The sequence below is a fragment of the Heptranchias perlo genome, chromosome 12 (assembly GCF_035084215.1).
Source record: "Heptranchias perlo isolate sHepPer1 chromosome 12, sHepPer1.hap1, whole genome shotgun sequence".
Lineage (NCBI taxonomy): Eukaryota > Metazoa > Chordata > Chondrichthyes > Hexanchiformes > Hexanchidae > Heptranchias > Heptranchias perlo.
In genome coordinates, this window is record NC_090336.1 from 37707450 (window position 1) to 37727800 (window position 20351).

Genomic DNA, 20351 nt, shown 5'->3' on the forward strand with positions numbered 1-20351 from the left:
GTACCTTGTTACAAGATGGATAATCCCACAACAGAGAACAACATGGTTCAAAAAATGTCTTGAGAACTCAGTTTGTAAGTCAACTCTTAAAATCAATCATATTTTAAACAGACTTGAGCTTAGCTTTCATTTCGTGCCGTTTATGTTGTGTTCAGATGTCCGTTCAATTGTTGTAGTCCATTTATTTATTAAATACTAAAGCAGAAGGAAATGGATATTAATTTCCAATCATGCCAAAAAAAATTAAACCACAAATTGCATTAATAGAAAAGCACAGCCACAAAATAGTTATATTTATTTCTGCTCTGGATGTTTACACTACAGTTGTTTTGACACATTAGTGTTGATACAAAACTGTTTGGATGTGCATTGGTGCAAAAGTGACAATACACCTAGGCTGCCAGATCCTGATCTGATGCATGAGTGCACTAAAGCTACAGCTAAGGGAGTGAGGCTTTTTGTGCAGGAAACCAAGATTGAAGAAGTAGGAAAGAAGAGATAAATCAAGAGGCATTGGTTAGGTGATATCAATATTGAATTTTAAAGGCCTGTGGATTGTAAAAGGGAGGGAAGACAGAGGCAGGTAAGGAATTCCACTATTTTACGGTGCCAGGAAAAAATGAGCCAGAGCAGGTAATGAGTCTGCTGGAGACTGGTGAAAATTAGGTCATCAAGATGGTTGTTCCATAGAAAGTAAACAATGAGTGCAAGATTGTTGTTACCACCACTACAATAACAATTTGCATTTATATAGCATCGTTTAATGTATTTAAAAAAAAAATCCCAAGGCACTTTACAGATCAGCGTCAAAAAAAACGGATGCTGATCCAGGAAGAGATTAAGAAGAGTTACTGAAGACTGCGTCAAAGAAACAGGTTTTGTGGAAGTTTTTAAAATGGTGGAGAGAGAAGTAGAGAGGTTTAGGGAGGGGGTTTCAAAAGTAGGATAAAGGTAGCTAGAATCTTTGGGAGTGGGGAATGTACAAAAGACCTGAGGGAGGTGGTGATTGGGAGGGGGTTACAGGGCTGGTGAAGATTGTAGAAATAGAGTAGGGGGTCAGCCTTTGGAGGGAGGTTTAGACAAAGACAAGGATTTTGAATTGAATGCAATGGAGAATGTGGAGCCAGTGTAGGTGAGGATGAAGTGATGGGCAAGTGGGACTTAGTGCAGGACAGGATATATTTGGTAGAATTTTGGTCCAGATGGAATTTCTAGTAGATCAATAAGGGGAGCATTTGAGTCGTCAGATCTGGAGGTGACCAAGGCATGTGTAAGGGTTTCACCAGTGGAGGGGCTGAGATTGGTCAAAAGCAAGCAATGGTGCAGTGGTAGATGTAAGCAGTCTTGGTGATGGATATGATGCTGTGGTTTAAAGATCAGTTCAGGGTCAAAGATGGTGCCAAGATTACAAACGGTCTGGTTCAGCCTGAAAGAGCAGCCAGGGAGAGGGATAGAGTCAGTGGCAACAGAACAGAATAGGTGGTGGGGTCAGAAGACAATGGCCACAGTTTTCCCAATGTTGAGCTGGAGGATGTTGTGACTCATACAAGACTTGATGTCAAACAAGTAGTCTGATAGCATTCAGGCAGTCAAGGGGTCGAGAAGTGGTGGAAATTCAGAACAGCGTATCATCGGTGGGCGTGTAAAAGCTGACCTAACGCCTGCAGATGACATCATCAAGGGGCAGCATGAAGATAAGAGGAGGGGGCAGCCAATAGATGATTGGGGGACCCCCAGAGAGGGGGAAAAGAAGTCACTGCTGGAGATATACTGGTTGTGTTTGTATAGGTAGGAATGGAAACATGCAAGGGGAACCAACACCACCAAAACAGAGTATCTGGCCAATTATCCCATTGCTGTTTGTGCTAACTTGCTGTGTGCAAATTGGATGCTGCATTTGCCTACATTACAACAATGACTACACTTCAAAAAGTACTTCATTGACTGTGAAGTGGTTTGTGCTGTCCTGAGGCTGTGAAAGGCACTTTATAAATAAAAGTTCTTTCTTTTTTTCATTTCCATGGAGCTGGATGACAGAGGAGAGGTATTGGAAAAGGGTGGTGGTCAACCAGATTAATCGCTTCAGAAAATTCACTTCAGTAAGGGTGAAGAAGATAAGTAGTCCATTGGCTGTAAAGTGCTACGGGACATCCCGAAGACGTGAAAGGCATAATATAAATGCAAGTTTTTTTTTTCTTGCTTTACATCATGCAGTCCCTCTAACCATGGAGACTTTAAAATAAAACATTAAGTAGCCACAGAAATCTCCTCCCTCAAAAATTACTTATTCCTACCTCCATCCCTCAATTTTTCAGTAGGTCTCATAAAACATCAATCACAAAAAAACTGCAGAACGTCCCAGAATTATCCAGTCCACTGACTGCTGTATTCCAAGGTAATTCCTAATACCGTTCTTCCCTTACAGTGCCTTTACTGTGACTCCAGTCTTTCTCTGCATTTACAACTTGCTGTAAGTTTGTCTGAATCTTCAACACTGCCACTTCAAGGCCTGTGGATCTTGATTTCTTGCTCTCCATATTGCTTACTCTTTCTCTGTGTATCAGCTTATTACAAAGTCTACAGGGTAGAAAGTCCAATCGAAGTTCATGTAAAATAAATCGGGTTTATACCTGCAGAAGTAGTGCATGCATGAATGTAGCATAAACTGCTTAGCATTTCCGTGTGAACTTCTCCAATCAAAATTTCTATCCTCCTAACAGTTCTCACAAAGTTATTGCCTTAGCCTTCAATTATGAATGGAAAAAGCCCCAACTGTCTCAACACTGGATACCATTTGTATGGTTTGAGTGGATGAAAGCGGGTCGCCTAATCTGTCCTCACTCAAGTCCATAACTGTGCACACTTTCCATAGGAGTGAATGGACAGTGGTCAGGAGCAGGAAGTTTGGCTAATATTTCCCATCTCTAGCCAAGCGGCACTGAGGCCAGTTGAAGCACTGCTACTACCAGCATACTGAGAGCAGCTAACACCGCAGAGTCTGAGGATTGCAGCAAAGCTAATTTTCGATTAACTCTGATCCAATTTCAGGTATCTACCTTTGAAGTAAGAGAGATAACTAGTTTTGGTTTCAGAATGCATCGATTTCGTTAGAAGTCTCAAGATATAGAATATTGCGAAGTGTATGAAGCAGGAGACTAAATGTGAGTGAGGGGAAGACTTCCACCAGGAGGCAGTTTTGACCTGCGAACAGAGGGGCTTTGCCGTGGTGTGATTTGGTTGCTGTTAAGACTGCTACATGCTATGTGAAAGACATATGCTAAAGTAATACAAGTGAAATTGTGTGAGCTACATTTATATGCATCGCATTCAGTCTTCTTGTAAGGGAATAGTTTAGAAAAGCAGAGCATTCGCAGCAAGATACAATAGTATTTCAGTAATTAATATACAGGAGCCATTTTAATAGTTATATGATAAAGTAATCCAAAGGAATCTCACAAACTTTACATAAGCACTTCCCAAAAATGATTTAAATTTCAGAAATCTAAGATACAAAAATAATTTTTAAGGCAAGAAAACTGCATAGTGGTACATTACAGTTGTATTTTATGGCTTTGTGTTCATTAGCAGAGTTTTCAACTGTATTGCTGGGAAGGTTATTTTAGATAACTGCATGGTTCTCATTCAAAACTTATTTTATTGCAAAATTCCCTTTTAATCAAAAATACACCAAGGACATTTTTGAAACAAGACAGTGGCTCAAGCAGTAGCTTTTTTTGTTGCAATCTAGGCAGATCCAAGAAGGTTAATCGAGGTTAGCAAATAGGAGTACAGTCAATCTCAGGATAGCCCCAATTAGAAGAACTGTCCCTGTTTTCATAATTGTAACACTCAGAAATTCAGACAATTGATCCTTGGACAGCGCCTCAGAAGTTCCAGAATGAGACAGTAGTGTTTGACTTATGGCACAACTTGCTGCTGATCCATGCCATACTTTCTACAAATGTGCTTAGTTTGATGAAAGAAACACTCCCATTCTATAAATGGAGAAGAGTTACATTTCCTGTATTTTTCACTTTTCTTTTTCTTACATATCTGAGTCTGCATACATTCCATTTATTAGATAGTCCACTTGCACATAGTCTTTCCTTTTATAGCTTTCAAATGCTTTTTGGGCAAACAATAGAATGCTCACTGAGAAAAACAATAGTCCAAATATTAGTACGGCTATTAATGAACTGGTGTTAGCTAAGTATTTGATTAGAGCTTCAGCATGCACTGAAGGAAAGACATAATTCTTCTCATCGCTGAAAGCAACTGTAGTTCTGGGTTTTATTTCTGGTGGCTGTGATGTTCCTCCAGCCATGGTGGATGTGGGCATGGCTCCAGGAGTTGAACTGCTCACATTGGTTCTATTTCCTTGCTCCTGCAGAGTTGTTTCTTCCTGAATTGGTTGTGTTGTAGACACATTTGTTGGGGTCACAGTCAACCTTTGAGCTTTGCTGGTCAATTTTGGGGTTGAAGATGGGGCTGTCGTTTGCAAGGAACTCATTTGCTTTGTGGTATTTGGGACAGCTTGAGGGAAAGTTGTAGATTCAGTTAATACAGCAGATGTCATTTTGGTTTGATAGACAGTTGTTGAAGCTGGCGTAGTTTGTTGACCAGTTGACACTGGCATACTGCTTTCATGGGTGGTGGACATTTGTACTAAACTAGTAGTGGGGGGTTGTGTGGTAGCTGGCGTCGTTTGTTGACTAGTTGACATTGGTGTATTGCTTTCATGGGTGGACGACATTTTTGCTGAGCTAGAAGTGGGGCGTTGTGTGCTATATTCAGTTGATGATGTAAGTATCTTTGAAGTTAGTTTAGTGCCATTTATTGCCGAACTATTTGTATTCGGGGCTGGTGTCGTCGCTATAGTTGTAGCTGCTTCCAGTGACCTGTCACCAGAGGTATGCGGAGATGCCAATGTGACATTAACAGTTGTGATTGCAGTAGTGACTGTTGGTGCTACTGTAGTTGTGGTCACGGTTGTATTTGTGCCTGCTGGTGACATTGTAGTTATAGCCATGTTTATATTAGCAACTGGTGGTGACAATGTGGCCATGGTTGCATTGCCAATTTCTAGTGACACTACAGTTACATTCCTTTTAATTCTATTCCTTTGAACATTATTTAAAAAAATCTTGATAGGCGAACTTTGTCCTAGAAAACAAATACAATAACTTAGTGAAAAAATAAGTGATACTATTCATCTTCCAAGTAGGCACATTTTGACTAATTTCCAAATGGTTACTCAGGATGTTCACAGTAAGAGACACAATGGGTTTGCTTGAATGTTCAAGATCCTTCTACCCAACCCACATAAACAGGAGGTCAGAGCAGCATAATTCTCAATACTGTGCTCCATTGAACAAAAATTAAGTGGAGACTACCCATTTCCACACAGGAGTGAGCTACTCTGATTATCCTCTGCTGATTGAGAGGACAAGTAGGCCTCTTCCAATGCCAGTCAGTGAATTAGATCATGCCCATGAAAGCCAGAACAGAGAAACAAAAATATAATTAATTTTAGAAAAGGAACAAAAAAAATGCAAATGACTCTGGTGGCCTCGTCTTACATGTGAACTGCATACAGTCAAAGCAAGGTACTGAAAAACTAATAAATTTGACAGAAGATTTTCTGAATTTCAAAATCAAAAAAAATCTTACCCAGTTATTGGGGATTAGTCAATAGTTATTACCCAGTGGCTTTTTTATGCAGTGAGCCCTTAAAAAGAATTAGATTCTGCTCATACCTATTTGCAAAGCTTTAATATCTTCCACAGTTGCTCCTTTACAGGTAGGCATATCAAGGCAGTGTAAATAAAAACAAAGATTTAGTTTTTCTTCAATCACCACCCAGTTACACTCCAAGCCATCTGCAACAAAAGTTAAAAGACAAACCTATGCATCATATGATGTGCTATCTGGATTGCTTTTAATCTATAAACACATTCACACATATAACATTTTGCATTTACACACTTCTTTTAAGTGGCACACTTCTTGCAACACCTATATTACAGTTTTCTGTCAGGATTAAAACCTAACATTAATGTTACTTAACCCTGAGTCCTCCAAGCTTGATCTTCAAGGGTGGTGACACTACCCTTTACTTACCTCTCAGCTAATTCTCCAACATAAGGGGTTGCTTTGGTCCACAGGGGGACCTGTCTCGGAACAGCTAAAAGCAAGCCAATGGCCTGATGCTTGCAACCTTGTCCCTGCAGCCCCTCCATGATCAGAACCCCCTACCTGATACCCTCCACTGCCACTACCATTCTCTTGCTGCAATCAGGCGCTCCACCATGACCAGACCGGAGTCCCAATCTTGAATCTAGCTTGGGGTCTGGCTGTGATGGGAGGATGATGTCCAATTGTGGTGGTGATGGGGCGAAGCAGCAGCAGTGGTGGCAAACAGGTGAGATGGATTACTTAAAAAAAAAATTACTCAGCAGTATCAATTCTAAATAATGCAAGTCAGTGTTGCAGAAATGCTTTCAGGAAATACCATCTCTCCACCTTGACTGAATCCATCCCTGCCACCAGTGTCCTACCCACCGTGACCAAACCCTGTACCATGCCCAGTCACCATTCTTCAAGTTGTTGCTCGTTGCTTCCACCTTCTCTGCCTCTGCTTCCCCCCCTCTAATTGTAAACCTGTTCCAGAGAAAATCCCTTTCTATCAGTGGCTCTCTTCCAAAATTTCCACACCCAGAAAGTCCCCTTCCAATCCTCTCATACATTGCCATAAACCAATCGTCCCATCACTGCCACATCCAACAATCCTCCTCCAATTTCTCCTATGCTCCATGATCCCTGTTCCCAATGCACTCATACCCCAGGACTCCCTTCAGTGAAGCCATATCTTAACACTCATGCACACCCACCAAACCCTGGTAACCCATTCCCAATGCTTCCAAACACTGCAATCGTTCTTCCCAGTGCTCCCACACCCAATGATTCTCATTCCCAAACCCCAGGACAGCCTCTCAACATAACACAACACTGGGTCCTCAAACACTGCTGCACACAATTCTGACCACCTATAATCTGGAACATCTTTCTTTCTATTCTGCACTTATAACATAAAATTAACTGCATAGTCAAGCTTACATTTATTAATTAATCAAGGCTGTTGGCTTACTGTTTCTGTGCAAATATACACAATCAGAATTAGAGTCTAAATATATCACCATCACTATTATGATACTCTGTAATAAAACCACAATTTCACTTATTCAAGCACCATAAATCAGTGACACGGATAACATATTGTACCTTATGTAACATAAAACAGGAAATATTGTACCTTATATAACACAGCATATGTTGTCCCTTATATAACATAAAGCAACATTTCCTCCAACTCACTGAGCAATGCCGCAGGGGATCTGCCAGTAAACATTTTATTTATCAATCAAGCAATTAGAAAAAAAATAAAAGCAATATATTAGTGCCAATTGGGAGGGAAATTTTGTTCTTGTGACTCATAAGCAGTGGGCACTGTATTGAGACTTCCTAAATTAATTTACCTCTGAAACCTAAAAAAAAAAATCAGGAGGGAGGATAGTGATTTTATTATTTATTTCATGTCCTCGGGTTGAAATAAGATAATTGTTTTAACTTTCAATTATTCTGGATTGCAATTTATTAATATTTACTTCTGTTCAAACATTCTTTTCCATCAAACAGTATATTCTGATACTCAGTTAAGTGCCTTTCAGGAAAGGAAGGTTAGAGTTTAAAGGAAAATGAATGTAAAATGTCTGGTGAAAATATCATCATAGAAACTGGATTAAAATAAAGTTGCATTCTCTGTATGAGAATTCTACACAGGTACATCTTTATAAAAAGGTTAAAATAATCACAGAGATGCTTTATTATGATATGGTATATATATTTTCAGAAGGTGTTCATTTAGGCATCTCACACAAGGCGTGTTACAAAAAATTAGGCATATGGTACAAAACAAAATGTAGCAGCACAAGTAGTTGATTAATAGACAGGAGAGAAAGAGTTTGGGTCAATGCATGTTGCTTGGATTGGTGGTGTACTCGAGGGGTCAGTTTTTGTTATTGATAGCTGAAATCCAAATCAAGATCAAAATTTGCTGATGACACAAATTGTAGGGGGCTTGGCAAACAGCGATGGGGATTGCAAAAGCCTTCAGGAGGTCATATACAGGTTAGCAGAATGGGGAACAGTGGGTGTAACATTCTGTCAAGATTCTCTTGCTCCCAGACTTCTGGTAATGCCACTCTTGGCTAGTTGCTCCCTATGAGAACGTTTTCCTCTCCATAACTGGTCTCATGCTAAAACACAGCTGGCTGGAAAACTCAAGATGGGGTCAGGATGAGCAAGAAGAGAATATATCTTGTCATTACATGGCACTAGTACCACAACATGATGCTCATGTTCAGCACATTCCCATTCTCTGACAAACCCCAATGATGTGGAGATGCCGGTGATGGACTGGGGTTGACAATTGTAAACAATTTTACAACACCAAGTTATAGTCCAACAATTTTATTTGAAATTCACAAGCTTTCGGAGGCTTCCTCCTTCCTCACATTCACCTGAGGAAGGAGGAAGCCTCCGAAAGCTTGTGAATTTCAAATAAAATTGTTGGACTATAACTTGGTGTTGTAAAATTGTTTACAATTACAAACCCCAATGAAGGGGACCTCTCAGACAATTATTATATTTGCTTCATAAACATCAATGTACATTGTATATGTGCACACTGGCATACTTTACCTTGGTCTGATACATGGTCACAAGTTTGGTTACATTCTTCCGCACCACTGACATGAATCGACTTCAGCACTTTGATTCCATTATTTTGTAAATTATACATTGAGCTTTCAGTTAAAGAGGAAACTGATATGTAAAGAACCAGACAAAGAGGAGTCCACATTTTTGAGGAAAGTCCAAACAAAATCCCTTTTCGGCCAAAACTGCTGCATGAAGGAGTCATAAGTAGAATGATTCAATTCTGTGTGCCCTTTGCTGAATCTGAAAGAGAAACAATTTTAAATTAAAAATATTGTTACAGAATTTTTAAAAAAAAGTAAATTGTCATCAGAAGGCCTGAGAATCCTTGTGAATCTCAGACAGTGGACCCAAATTCAAATCCCAGGTGTCCCACAGGATTCTGTGTTGGGGCCTCAACTATTCACTATCTTTATTAACGACTTAGATGACGAGACAGAGAGCCAAGTTTTCCGATGATACAAAGATACGTAGCATTGTAAGCAGTGTACATGGAAGCACAAAATTACAGAGAGATATTAACAGATTAAGTGAATGGGAAAAACTGTGGCAGATGGATTTCAATGTAGGTAAGTGTGAGGTCATCCACTTTGGACCTAAAAAGGATAGATCAGAGTACTTTCTAAAAATGGTGAAATGCTCAAAATAGTGGAGGTCCAAAGAGACTTAGGGGGTCAATGTACATAGATCATTAAAATGTCATGAACAGTACAGAAAATAATCAAAAAGGCTAATGGAATGCTGGCATTTATATCTGGAGGACTGGAATACAAGGGGGTAGAAGTTATGCTGCAGCTATACAAACTGGTTTGTCCATACCTGGGCACTGCACCTTAGGAAGGACATATTGGCCTTGGAGGGTGTGCAGTGTAGATGTACTAGAATGATACCTGGACTCCAAGGGTTAAATTACAAGGAGAGATTACACAAACTAGGGTTGTGTTCCCTGTAGTTTAGAAGATTACGGGGTGATTTGATCGAAGTGCTCAAGATATTAAAAAGGGAACTGATAGGGGAGTCTAGGACTAGGGGACATAGCCTAAAAATTAGAGCCAGGACTTTCAAGAGTGAAGTTACACTTCTACTCTCAATCATCAACAAAGTGATGGAAGGTGTCGTCGACAGTGCTATCAAGCGGCATTTACTCACCAATAACCTGCTCACCGATGCTCAGTTTGGGTTCCGCCAGGACCACTCGGCTCCAGACCTCATTACAGCCTTGGTCCAAACATGGACAAAAGAGCTGAATTCCAGAGGTGAGGTGAGAGTGACTGCCCTTGACATCAAGGCAGCATTTGACCGAGTGTGGCACCAAGGAGCCCTGGTAAAATTGAAGTCAATGGGAATCAGGGGGAAAGCTCTGCAGTGGCTGGAGTCATACCTAGCACAAAGGAAGATGGTAGTGGTTGTTGGAGGCCAATCATCTCAGCCCCAGGACATTGCTGCAGGAGTTCCTCAGGGCAGTGTCCAAGGCCCAACCATCTTCAGCTGCTTCATCAATGACCTTCCCTCCATCATAACGTCAGAAATGGGGATGTTTGCTGATGATTGCACAGTGTTCAGTTCCATTCGCAACCCCTCAAATAATGAAGCAGTCCGAGCCCACATGCAGCAAGACCTGGACAACATCCAGGCTTGGGCTCATAAGTGGCAAGTAACATTCGCGCCAGGTAAGTGCCAGGCAATGACCATCTCCAACACGAGAGAGTCTAACCACCTCCCCTTGACATTCAACGGCATTACCATCGCCGAATCCCCCACCATCAACATCCTGGGGGTCACCACTGACCAGAAACTTAACTGGACCAGCCACATAAATACTGTGGCTACGAGAGCAGGTCAGAGGCTGGGTATTCTGCAGCGAGTGACTCACCTCCTGACTCCCCAAAGCCTTTCCACCATCTACAAGGCACAAGTCAGGAGTGTGATGGAATACTCTCCACTTGCTTGGATGAGTGCAGCTCCAACAACACTCAAGAAGCTCGACACCATCCAGGACAAAGCAGCCCGCTTGATTGGCACCCCATCCACCACCCTAAACATTCACTCCCTTCACCACCGGCGCACTGTGGCTGCAGTGTGTACCATCCACAGGATGCACTGCAGCAAGTCGTCAAGGCTTCTTCGACAGCACCACCCAAACCCGTGACCTCTACCACCTAGAAGGACAAGAGCAGCAGGCACATGGGAACACCACCTGCATGTTCCCCTCCAAGTCACACACCATCCCGACTTGGAAATGTATCGCCGTTCCTTCATTGTCACTGGGTCAAAATCCTGGAACTCCCTTCCTAACAGCACTGTGGGAGAACAGTCACCACACGGACTGCAGCGGTTCAAGAAGGCGGCTCACCACCACCTTCTCGAGGGCAATTAGGGATGGGCAATAAATGCTGGCCTCGCCAGCAACGCCCACATCCCGTGAACGAATTAAAAAAAAATGCAAAGGGTGGTAGAAGTTTGGAACTCTCTTCCACAAACGGCAGTTGATGCTAGCTCAATTGTTAGATTTAAAATCTGAGATTGATAGATTTTTGTTAACGCCCAAATGTATTAAGGGATATGGGGCTAAGGCAGGTATATGGAGTTCGGTCATAGATCAGCCATGATCTCATTGAATGGTGGATCAGGCTCGAGGGGCTAAATCGCCAACTCCTGTTCTTTTCTTCCTATGATGAATAGTTGATTGCAGCTATTCCCAATGGGGAACGTTTTCTCGTTCTCAGCTGGGCTGCTTAAAAATGAAGAGCCCCACAGCAGCTTCTTACCTCTCTCAGATGGGGAGACAAAACCAATTTTACCCAGAAAAATCACAGCTGTTAGCAAATAATAAGAAATGACACTGACAGTTACTCAGGAAACACCAGTGATCCAAGTGATCCCACCCAACCAGGCTGAAGGAGGTTAACACTAAGGTGAGAAGGCAGCAGAGGTAGGTCATAAAGGGATTTAAAGGAATAATCCTGTACACAAAATTAAACAGGGTTAAAAAGAAAACAAATTAAAGATAATCAGGTAAATCCTTCCAAGCCCAGCCGTCCCTCATCGCGTGGCTCCATATGCTGGGGTTCTAGTGTGCTATGATGCTGCACTTGTTTTAAAACCACTTTTCTAGAAGTATGCTGCCTTCTTTTGCTGTTAAAAGAAGTATAACATGCGCATAGTTGCTGCATTTATACTGCAGCTACCGAGACAGCAGAAAAAATTTTAGGGGTTGCATTTCCACAGGCAGTTCTCCCAATCGTCCACCATAACTTCAGCAGAAGATCTGTGGAAACCCTTTAATCTTTAGTCAGCATGGGCAGCAGTGTTCCTTTTCATTGTGCAAACACTGACATTAATATCAGGCAAGTTTAAAAAGTGCCCTGTAGGTCCTCTGGATCCCCCTCAGCACCTGTTAAACCCAGTTTGATACTGCACTGCAGAGTGTCAAACCTGAGCCATGCACGACGATCGCCTCCAGACAGTCTCAAGCTTCTCTCCACTCGGGCCTTGACTCTGGATTTATAATAGAACCTTAGTGTTGTTATTGTGAAGTGGAAACTGCTTGGCAATGATGCTCAAATTGTAGTGTAAATGCATTCCTGAATGCAATTAGATCTGAAAAATGGAAGTGAACTTATTTAATACAAAAAAAACACTTTCTATGGAGTGGCTGGCCTCTTGTTTAAATATTGTGAAAATGGTGGATTCAACTAGGATAAAACTGCAACCACGGGAAAACTGAAAAACACAAAATTGCTAGAAACACACAGCAGGTGAGTCAGTATTTGTAGAGTGAAAGGCAGCTGGGCGGCCAAGTTTCTAGGCCATAGAGTCTAATCTGGTGTATGATAAGGACCACCATGGCTCCATTAGCAAACAGAGCCTCTGTCCAAAAATGTTGGCGGCAGTAACATGCTCAGAATATGCACAGCAATGTGCAGTTATAAATGCTTGTACACTAAATGCAATCTTAGCTGCATTAGTTATGGCTGCATAAGATGCATCAACCTAGATTAAACCAGTTCAGCAAGGATATAAAAAAATGCAGGAAAGAATTGTAAATAGCTGCAATTCAAAATGAGGGTAACATGAAACACTGACAGTTGGCTGGTTTCACAGGAGAGATATCAGGATCTGACTTATTTCATATTTGTACAGGCACCAAGCTAGAATTCACATCTTGCCAGCTTGCCTTTGCCACTGTACCCCTGCCAGTAGCTAGAAAGCATGACTGACAATTTTTAGTTTTGTTGTCCCAAAATGTTGAGGATGAAGAGCTTTTAGCTGAGATGAGTCAGTAACTACACGTTAACTTGATACTCCCAGTATCTCAAAACTTGTCTGGAAGCAAAAAGGATCTTGAGATTGAGCTTTCTATGGACCATGCTGGTCCAACTGGTTGCTTTATATGTTAATTGGGTTGCATTTCTGTAAGACGCATACTTGGCTAAAGATGACTCAAAGTTCTAAGATGTAAATTAAACTGGTCTGAGTTTGGCTTCTCTGGGACACATTTGCACAAATTTAAATTCAATTTCTTTGCATATTAAATTTTAAAATGTTCTGAACATATACAGTACAGTAAAGCCTTTTGTGCAATGTATTGTGCTACAGTATATACCAATAATCCAATCTTGGCAATGTTGTTGAACAGGGACATGGAGTGAAGGCTTACTGCTTCCTTAGAAAGAATGAAGTAAACAAAATTAAGTCAACAGGTGAGCCACCCCAAGCCTTTTGGCACAACTTCCAGCAGCTGGTTAAAGGACAGAATATGCAGAAACCTGCCTATTCTAGCAGGGAATTAGAATGCAGCATAGGGGTGGGGGGGAAACAAGAACAAGGTTCAATGCTGTAATACAGTTTCTGATCAGATTTGTCTGGAGTTTGATGGAGTTTTGAGCACAAAGTTATAGCTTTGATTTTGTTTAGAAAAAAAATACAGGACTACATAAGTACAATCAATATACTTTAATTCAGTGCTGTGGAGTTCATTTTAAACACTCCATCTGTGTATGACTCAAGAGTGCCCCCAGCAGGAAAGCATTAGTTCACATTACAATCTTTACGAAAGCCAGCTTCCTGTTTTTGTGCCTCATCAAATGATCTCAACATTTTTCTCCTATATGCATTTGTCCTCACAGGAAAATAAAATCTCACCAATACTTGTTTACCTTGTTTTTTCCCCCAACTCGTAAGTGGAGAATATTCTTCCAAAGCAAGATGCTGCACAGATCTGGATATGGCATGAGTAACTGTCACGCTGCTCATCTGACACCCAGTATTGGATGAGCAGAAATTTCCTCCAATTAAATATTGGGAAGACCAAAGCCAATTGCCCAGAATTTGCTGTAGCCGATCAACGAACGTCACCCACAGTTAGTTAGGCTTGCCCTTGCCCATTTAATCTTCATGATATTTTGCATGCAAGTTGCTGGAAGTGTGAGATGGAAACAGCATAGCCCCCCTCTACAGGGCATCTGGGATCGGTGTGAACAGGGTAAGCAACTGTGTATCTCCTTATTAATCAGATTGAAGGATTGTTAAATCACCATCGCAGAGACAGAACAAGGATGTGCAAGTTAGAATGGTGAATTTAATGTCAAATCAGTTACAGAAAGAGAAATAAAAAGAGAGAAAAAAAAGACAAAGAAAAAGTATTAAAAAAAAGTTTTAAAAAAATCTCCAACAACAAATAAAACCGGAAGGAATGAGACGCCACACTTGCAGTAGTTAATTTTCAGTGCCAGAGAGGTTGACTGGCAGTAATTAACATTTGTCACGCTGTTAGAAAGGGTACTTAGACAGAAATGGACAAGTCCTAGCTTTCTGCGGTGAGTTTAGTTCGTATCTACCACACAAGTACAGGAACTTCACGCTGTCAACGTATTTCAATGGTGAGACAGACAGAGAGATGCTGTTTTCGCGAAGCTAACGGCGGAGCGGTGCCTCTCGGACAGCAACCTTTGGATTTTTGCATTTAACTGCGCATCTGCCCTCATCTGAAGTTGCTGTGCAATTTGTGCATAAATAACAGCGAGCGCCGATAGCCACAAACTCCTTCCCTCCCTGTCCGCTGTCTGAGGCTGAACCAGACTGTTCGCAACCGTGGCGTCCTACTTGACAGAGATGAGGTTCCAACCACATGTACTCTCTTTCACCAAGACCACCTACTTCTACCTCTGTAACTTGACCCAACTCTACCCCTGCCTCAGCTCATCTGCTGCTGAAACCCTCATCCATCCCTTTGTTACCTCTAGACTCGGCGATTCCAATGATCTCCTGACCGGCCTCCCATCTTCCACCCTCCATGAACTTGAGCTCATCCAAAACTCATTCCAGTTCACCCATCACCCCTGTGCTCGCTGACCTACATTTGCTCCCGGTCCGGCAATGCCTCTATTTTAAATTTCTCATCCTGGTTTTCGAATCCCTCCATGGCCTCTCCCCTCCTTATCTCTGCAACCTCCTCCAGCCCTACAACTCTGAGATCTCTGCCCTCCTCCAATTCTGGCCTTCCCCGATTTTAATCGCTCCACCATCGGCGGCCATGCCTTTAGCTGCCTAGGCCCTGAGCTCTGCAATTCCCTCCCTAAACCTCTTCGCCTCTCCACCTTGCCTCCTTCAAGACACATCTTAAAACCTCTCTCTTTGACCAAGCTTTTGGGCTCGGTGTTAACGTTATCAAACAAAATTTATTACTTTAAAAGGCACTATATAAATGCAAGTTGTTGATGATGATGATGAAAGGAAAATATTGAACAAACCAAATGTAATAAAAGCCGTTAGAACAGGTTTCACTTTATGCTATTATGATGACCTATCAGCATTGTCCATCACTGCTATTAAACTGGGAAGCAGCTCACAAGCAGCTGCTAGAGATGGCACAGAATATGCCTGGGGCCTCTGGTGCTATCAAGGTGCCATTAGCAGCTCAACATAGATAAGATGCTGCTGTCAATTCATGGCATAGTTATATGAGGTGACTAAAACTTATTAGATTCCAGTAGTAATATCAAAAAAAATGTTATTCATCACTTCACCTCCCCCAAATCCCCATTACGGCCGGTGGCTCTATATGCACAGCTTGAGCTAGTAAACTGGAAGTCCAGGATGCAATCTTTACCAGAAAGGTCACCATGCCATGAAATAAGAGCCATTGTCAACTAAATCAGCCCTGCCTCCCTGCAAGGGAAAAACACCCATTTCCTTGAAAGAGTCTACCCAGGCAAGCTGGATGAGGACTGACACAACCCGTTAAGAGATGCAGTACACAGGGTTTGAGTTTCAAGCATCCTCAAAACTCTAGATCAATACTTATAGATCAAGTATTGTAAAATGCATTTATGCAATTTACTGGATCAGAATGGTGGTTGGAGCTCATACACAATAGTACTGCAGTTGAAACTGGAAATGGTAATCTGCAGACATTAACTCATTGCTCTGGTGGCTATATATTTAGTCTGGATACAGTCTTGTAGTCGTTATGTTACTGGACTAATAATAGAGAAGGCAAGTTCAAATCCCACCATGGCAGTTTGAGAATTTGAATTCAGTTAAAAAAAATCTGGAAATAAAAAGTTGAATTCATTAAAAGTGACCATGAAGCTGTCAGATTGTCATTCATTAAACCTACCATCCTTACCCAATTTTGCCCCATGTGATTCCATTCCCACACCAATGTGATTGACTCTTAACTGCCTTCTGAAGTGGCCTTGCAAGCCACTCAGTCGCATTAAACCGCTAATCAGGGGTACACAAAGATGGCCCTAGTGCAACTGGGAATAGACAATAAATGCCAGCCTTGCCAGTGATGCCCACATCCAAATAATGAATTAAAAAAAGTAAATTATGATAGACTAACATAAACTAGCAATTATGTTAGTCTGTTAGTCTATCATAATTTACTTTTATAAATAGTAAGGAGGGGTGGGGCCGATTAGGGACTGAAAAGGAGATCTATGCATGGAGACAGCGGGCATGGCTGAGGTATTAAATGAGCACTTTGCATCTATCTTTACCAAGGAAGATGCTGCCAAAGTCACAGTAGAAGAGGTAGTTGAGATACTGGATGGGCTAAAAATTGATAGAGGTACTAGAAAGGCTAGCTGTACTTAAAGTAGATAACTAACCCGGTCCAGTTGGGATGCATCCCAACTTGTTGAGGGGAGTAAAGGTAGAAATTGCAGAGGTGCTGGCCATAATCTTCCAATCCTGTGAGGGTGGTGCCTGGAGGCTGGAGAATTGCAAATGATACACACTTGTTCAAAAAAAGGGTGCAAGGATAAACCCGGCAACTACAGGCCAGTCAGTTTAACCTCGGTGGTGGGGAAGCTTTTAGAAATGATAATCCAGGGCAAAATTAATAGTCACTTGGACAAGTGTGGATTAATAAAGGAAAGCCAGCATGGATTTGTTAAAGGCAAATCGTGTTTAACTAACTTGACTGAATTTTTTGAGGAGGTAACAAAGAGGGTTGATGAGGGCAATGCAGTTGATGTGTATATGGACTTTCAAAAGGTGTTTGATAAAGTGCCATGTAATAGGCTTGTCAGCAAAATTGAAGCCCATGGAATAAAAAGGGGCAGTGGCAGCATGGATATGAAATTAGCTAAGTGACAGGAAACAGAGAGTAGTGGTGAACGGTTGTTTTTTGGACAGGAGGAAGGTTGTGTTCCCCAGGGGTCGGTACTAGGACCACTGCTTTTCTTGATGTATATTAATGACCAGGACTTGAGTGTACAGGGCACAATTTCAAAATTTGCAGATGACACAAAACTTGGAAGTGCTGTAAACAGTGAGGAGGATAGTAATAGACTTCAAGAGGACAGACAGGCTGGTGTGAGATGGGCAGACACATGGCAGATGAAATTTAATGCAGAGAAGTGCGAAGTGATACGTTTTGGCAGGAAGAATGAGGAGAGACAATATAAACTAAATGGTACAATTCTAAAGGGGGTGCAGGAACAGAGAGACCTCTGAGTATATGTGCACAAATCTTTGAAGGTGGCAGGACAGGTTGAGAAAGTGGTTAAAAAAGCATACGGGATCCTGGGCTTCATAAATAGAGGCATAGAGTACAAAAGCAAGGAAGTTATGATGAACTTTTATAAAATACTGGTTCGGCCACAACTGGAGTATTGTGTCCAATTCTGAGCATGGCACTTTAGGAAGGATGTGAAGGCCTTAGAGACGGTGCAGAAAAGATAAAACTAGAATGATTCCAGGGATGAGGGACTTCAGTTACTTTGTTAGAGCGGAGAAGCTGGGGTTGCTCTCCTTGGAGCAGAGAAGGTTAAGAGGAGATTTGATAGAAGTGTTCAAAATCATCAAAGGTTTACATAAAGGTAAATAAAGAGAAACTATTCCCATTGGCTGAAGCGTCGAGAACCAGAGGACGTAGATTTAAGGTGACTGGCAAAAGAACCAAAAGGCGACATGAGGAAAAACTTTTTTATGCAGCAAGTAGTTGTGTTCTGGAATGCACTGCCAGAAAGGGTGGTGGAAGCAGATTCAATCGTGGCTTTCAAAAAAGAATTGGATAAATACTTGAAGGGAAAATATTTGCAGGGCTACGGAGATACAGCGGGGGAATGGGACTAACCGGATTGCTCTTACAAAGAGCCGGCGTGGGTTCGATGGGCTGAATGGCCTCCTTCTGTGCTTTAACGATTCTATGATTTACAAAGCTATGGGGGAAAGAACAGGGGAGTGGTTAGCTCTTTCAAAGAAGTGGCACAGGCACGATGGGCCGGATGGCCTCTTTCTGTGCTATAACGTACTATGATAGGAAGCCAAGCAGCAACTATTTCTTGGTCAGTTAAACTCCAATAGTTTTTGGATATAGAAGTGTGCACAGCAGGCCTGTGTACAAATACATCAAGAAAGAACATGATCAATGAGAAAAAGACAATTGGTATAGAACCAAAAGGAAATCAAAACCCAGAGCAGACCACAGCCAACTATTTAGATTTTAATCAGCCTATGTCTAATCCTAGCACCAAATTTATTTGCATAAATTAACACCACCCCCCTCAGTTTTGTTCTGCCTATATTGATTTACTGACAAGCCTATGCCACATATTTGCACACACATACCAAACATCCTGGCAGTCACGACAATAAGTACAGAAGAATGTAAACCATAATTAACACACCTTTTGAATATAGTCCCTTCAGTCTCTACCCTATGGAACAAGAGCATCAGCACTGTAACTCGACCCCAAGTCATGGGATCCAGGAAACTATACTGTAAATAAGCTCGGAGTGAGATAAATTGGGTTTGTGTTCAGTTATTAAAAGACCCATTTCATCCTGCATATTGATTTTAATATAAAAATCGATTCATCTTATTAAAACAGCACCTGTTAACAGTAGAACTGCACAATGAATCACTGAGAGCATCCATTAACTACTTTTAAATCATTTTTTAATTCTTTACTGTATAAAAGTTTTAACAGACTCAATTAAGAAAAATGAGAAGAAGCTTCATACCATTCCCTATCATTCGCCTGGATTTTATTGGCTCTGTTTTTTTAAATACTTTTTAAAAAAAAATTTCCGCTTCATTACACACACAATCTCCCAGAGCATTACACAAAGTAATTCAGAGAACATGGTCATTTTCTTACCCATCTCTGATGCCATTTTTCCTCCACCTCCTGAATCCTCCTCTCTCTTTTCCTACCATAACTCTTTTTGCTTCTTTCTCTGTCCTCTTCTGCTTCCCCATCTATTGGGTGGGAGGTATGGCATGGTGTGGTGGAGAAAGGAACCACCTATGGCTACAAGTTGTAGTTGAGATGGGGGTGTGGGTGTTTGCAGGGAAAATATGGACTTCAGAAGCCTACTTCTCGCCTCTCCCCAGTCACTCACTCATGTTTCCACCACTCTCATTGCGTTGCTTGCCCTTCACCTTCCCACTACCCATTCCCTCCACGCTGACACCACTTCTACCTCTTCTCCTTTGAACTATCCGCTCATCCATTATCCTCCCTGCCCCTTGCTCCGCTGTCATCTCACCTCACCCTTAACCTTCCATCCACTTACCAACCCCACTCTCACTAGCTTCTCCCAAGGGTGGGTGGAGAGAGGTCGGATATGCATTCACCGTCAATCAGTTTTCCGCCTCCCTTCCCATCAGTTTCCCTCAGAAGCTTTGCTTTTAAAATGCAACTTTTTTTGTTTAAAAAAAATTAGAATGAGGAAAGAAACCAGCAGTCTGCCTTTCGATTTGTGCCATTTTCCTTTCTTTCTCTCTCTCTTCTCACCACCCACCAAACCCCCCCCTTCCCCCCCCCCCCCCACACACACTATGTCTCACAAATTAGAATTTGTCTCACCAGATGTAAGTAAATAGAATGGAACTTTTCTAACGGTCAACAAAATTCAGGCAAGATAATTAATTAGTTGGCTTCAAAATTCAATTAATTTTTTTTGAAAATTAAGGTAACATTAGATTAAAAAAAAACTTTCTATCTTCTTTCTGACCCCAGTCTGTCTGTTTCTATTCTATTCTCCCCTCCCCCTGCAGCTTGCTAGACAAACATTTATAGAAAGCAAAACAAAAAGCTACAACAGATATGTAATCA

At 41.6% G+C, this 20351-nt stretch overlaps 1 protein-coding gene across 5 annotated transcripts in view; it reads right to left on the reverse strand.

The window, feature by feature from the left end:
* Positions 1 to 281: 281 nt before the first annotated feature.
* Positions 282 to 20351, reverse strand: part of LOC137327969 (uncharacterized protein C11orf24 homolog) — a 72428-nt gene continuing 52358 nt past the window's right edge. For 3 of the 5 annotated variants that reach the window (XM_067993984.1, XM_067993983.1, XM_067993982.1), the window contains 3 exons: positions 8761 to 9018; positions 5757 to 5879; positions 282 to 5163 (listed from right to left, as the gene is read on the reverse strand). In XM_067993984.1, the coding sequence (XP_067850085.1) occupies positions 4046 to 5163; positions 5757 to 5879; positions 8761 to 8980 (1461 nt within the window). In that variant the 5' untranslated portion in view covers positions 8981 to 9018 and the 3' untranslated portion in view covers positions 282 to 4045. The remainder of the gene's footprint in view (positions 5164 to 5756; positions 5880 to 8760; positions 9019 to 20351) is intronic. The other 2 variants (XM_067993986.1, XM_067993987.1) reach the window with 2 other exon arrangements.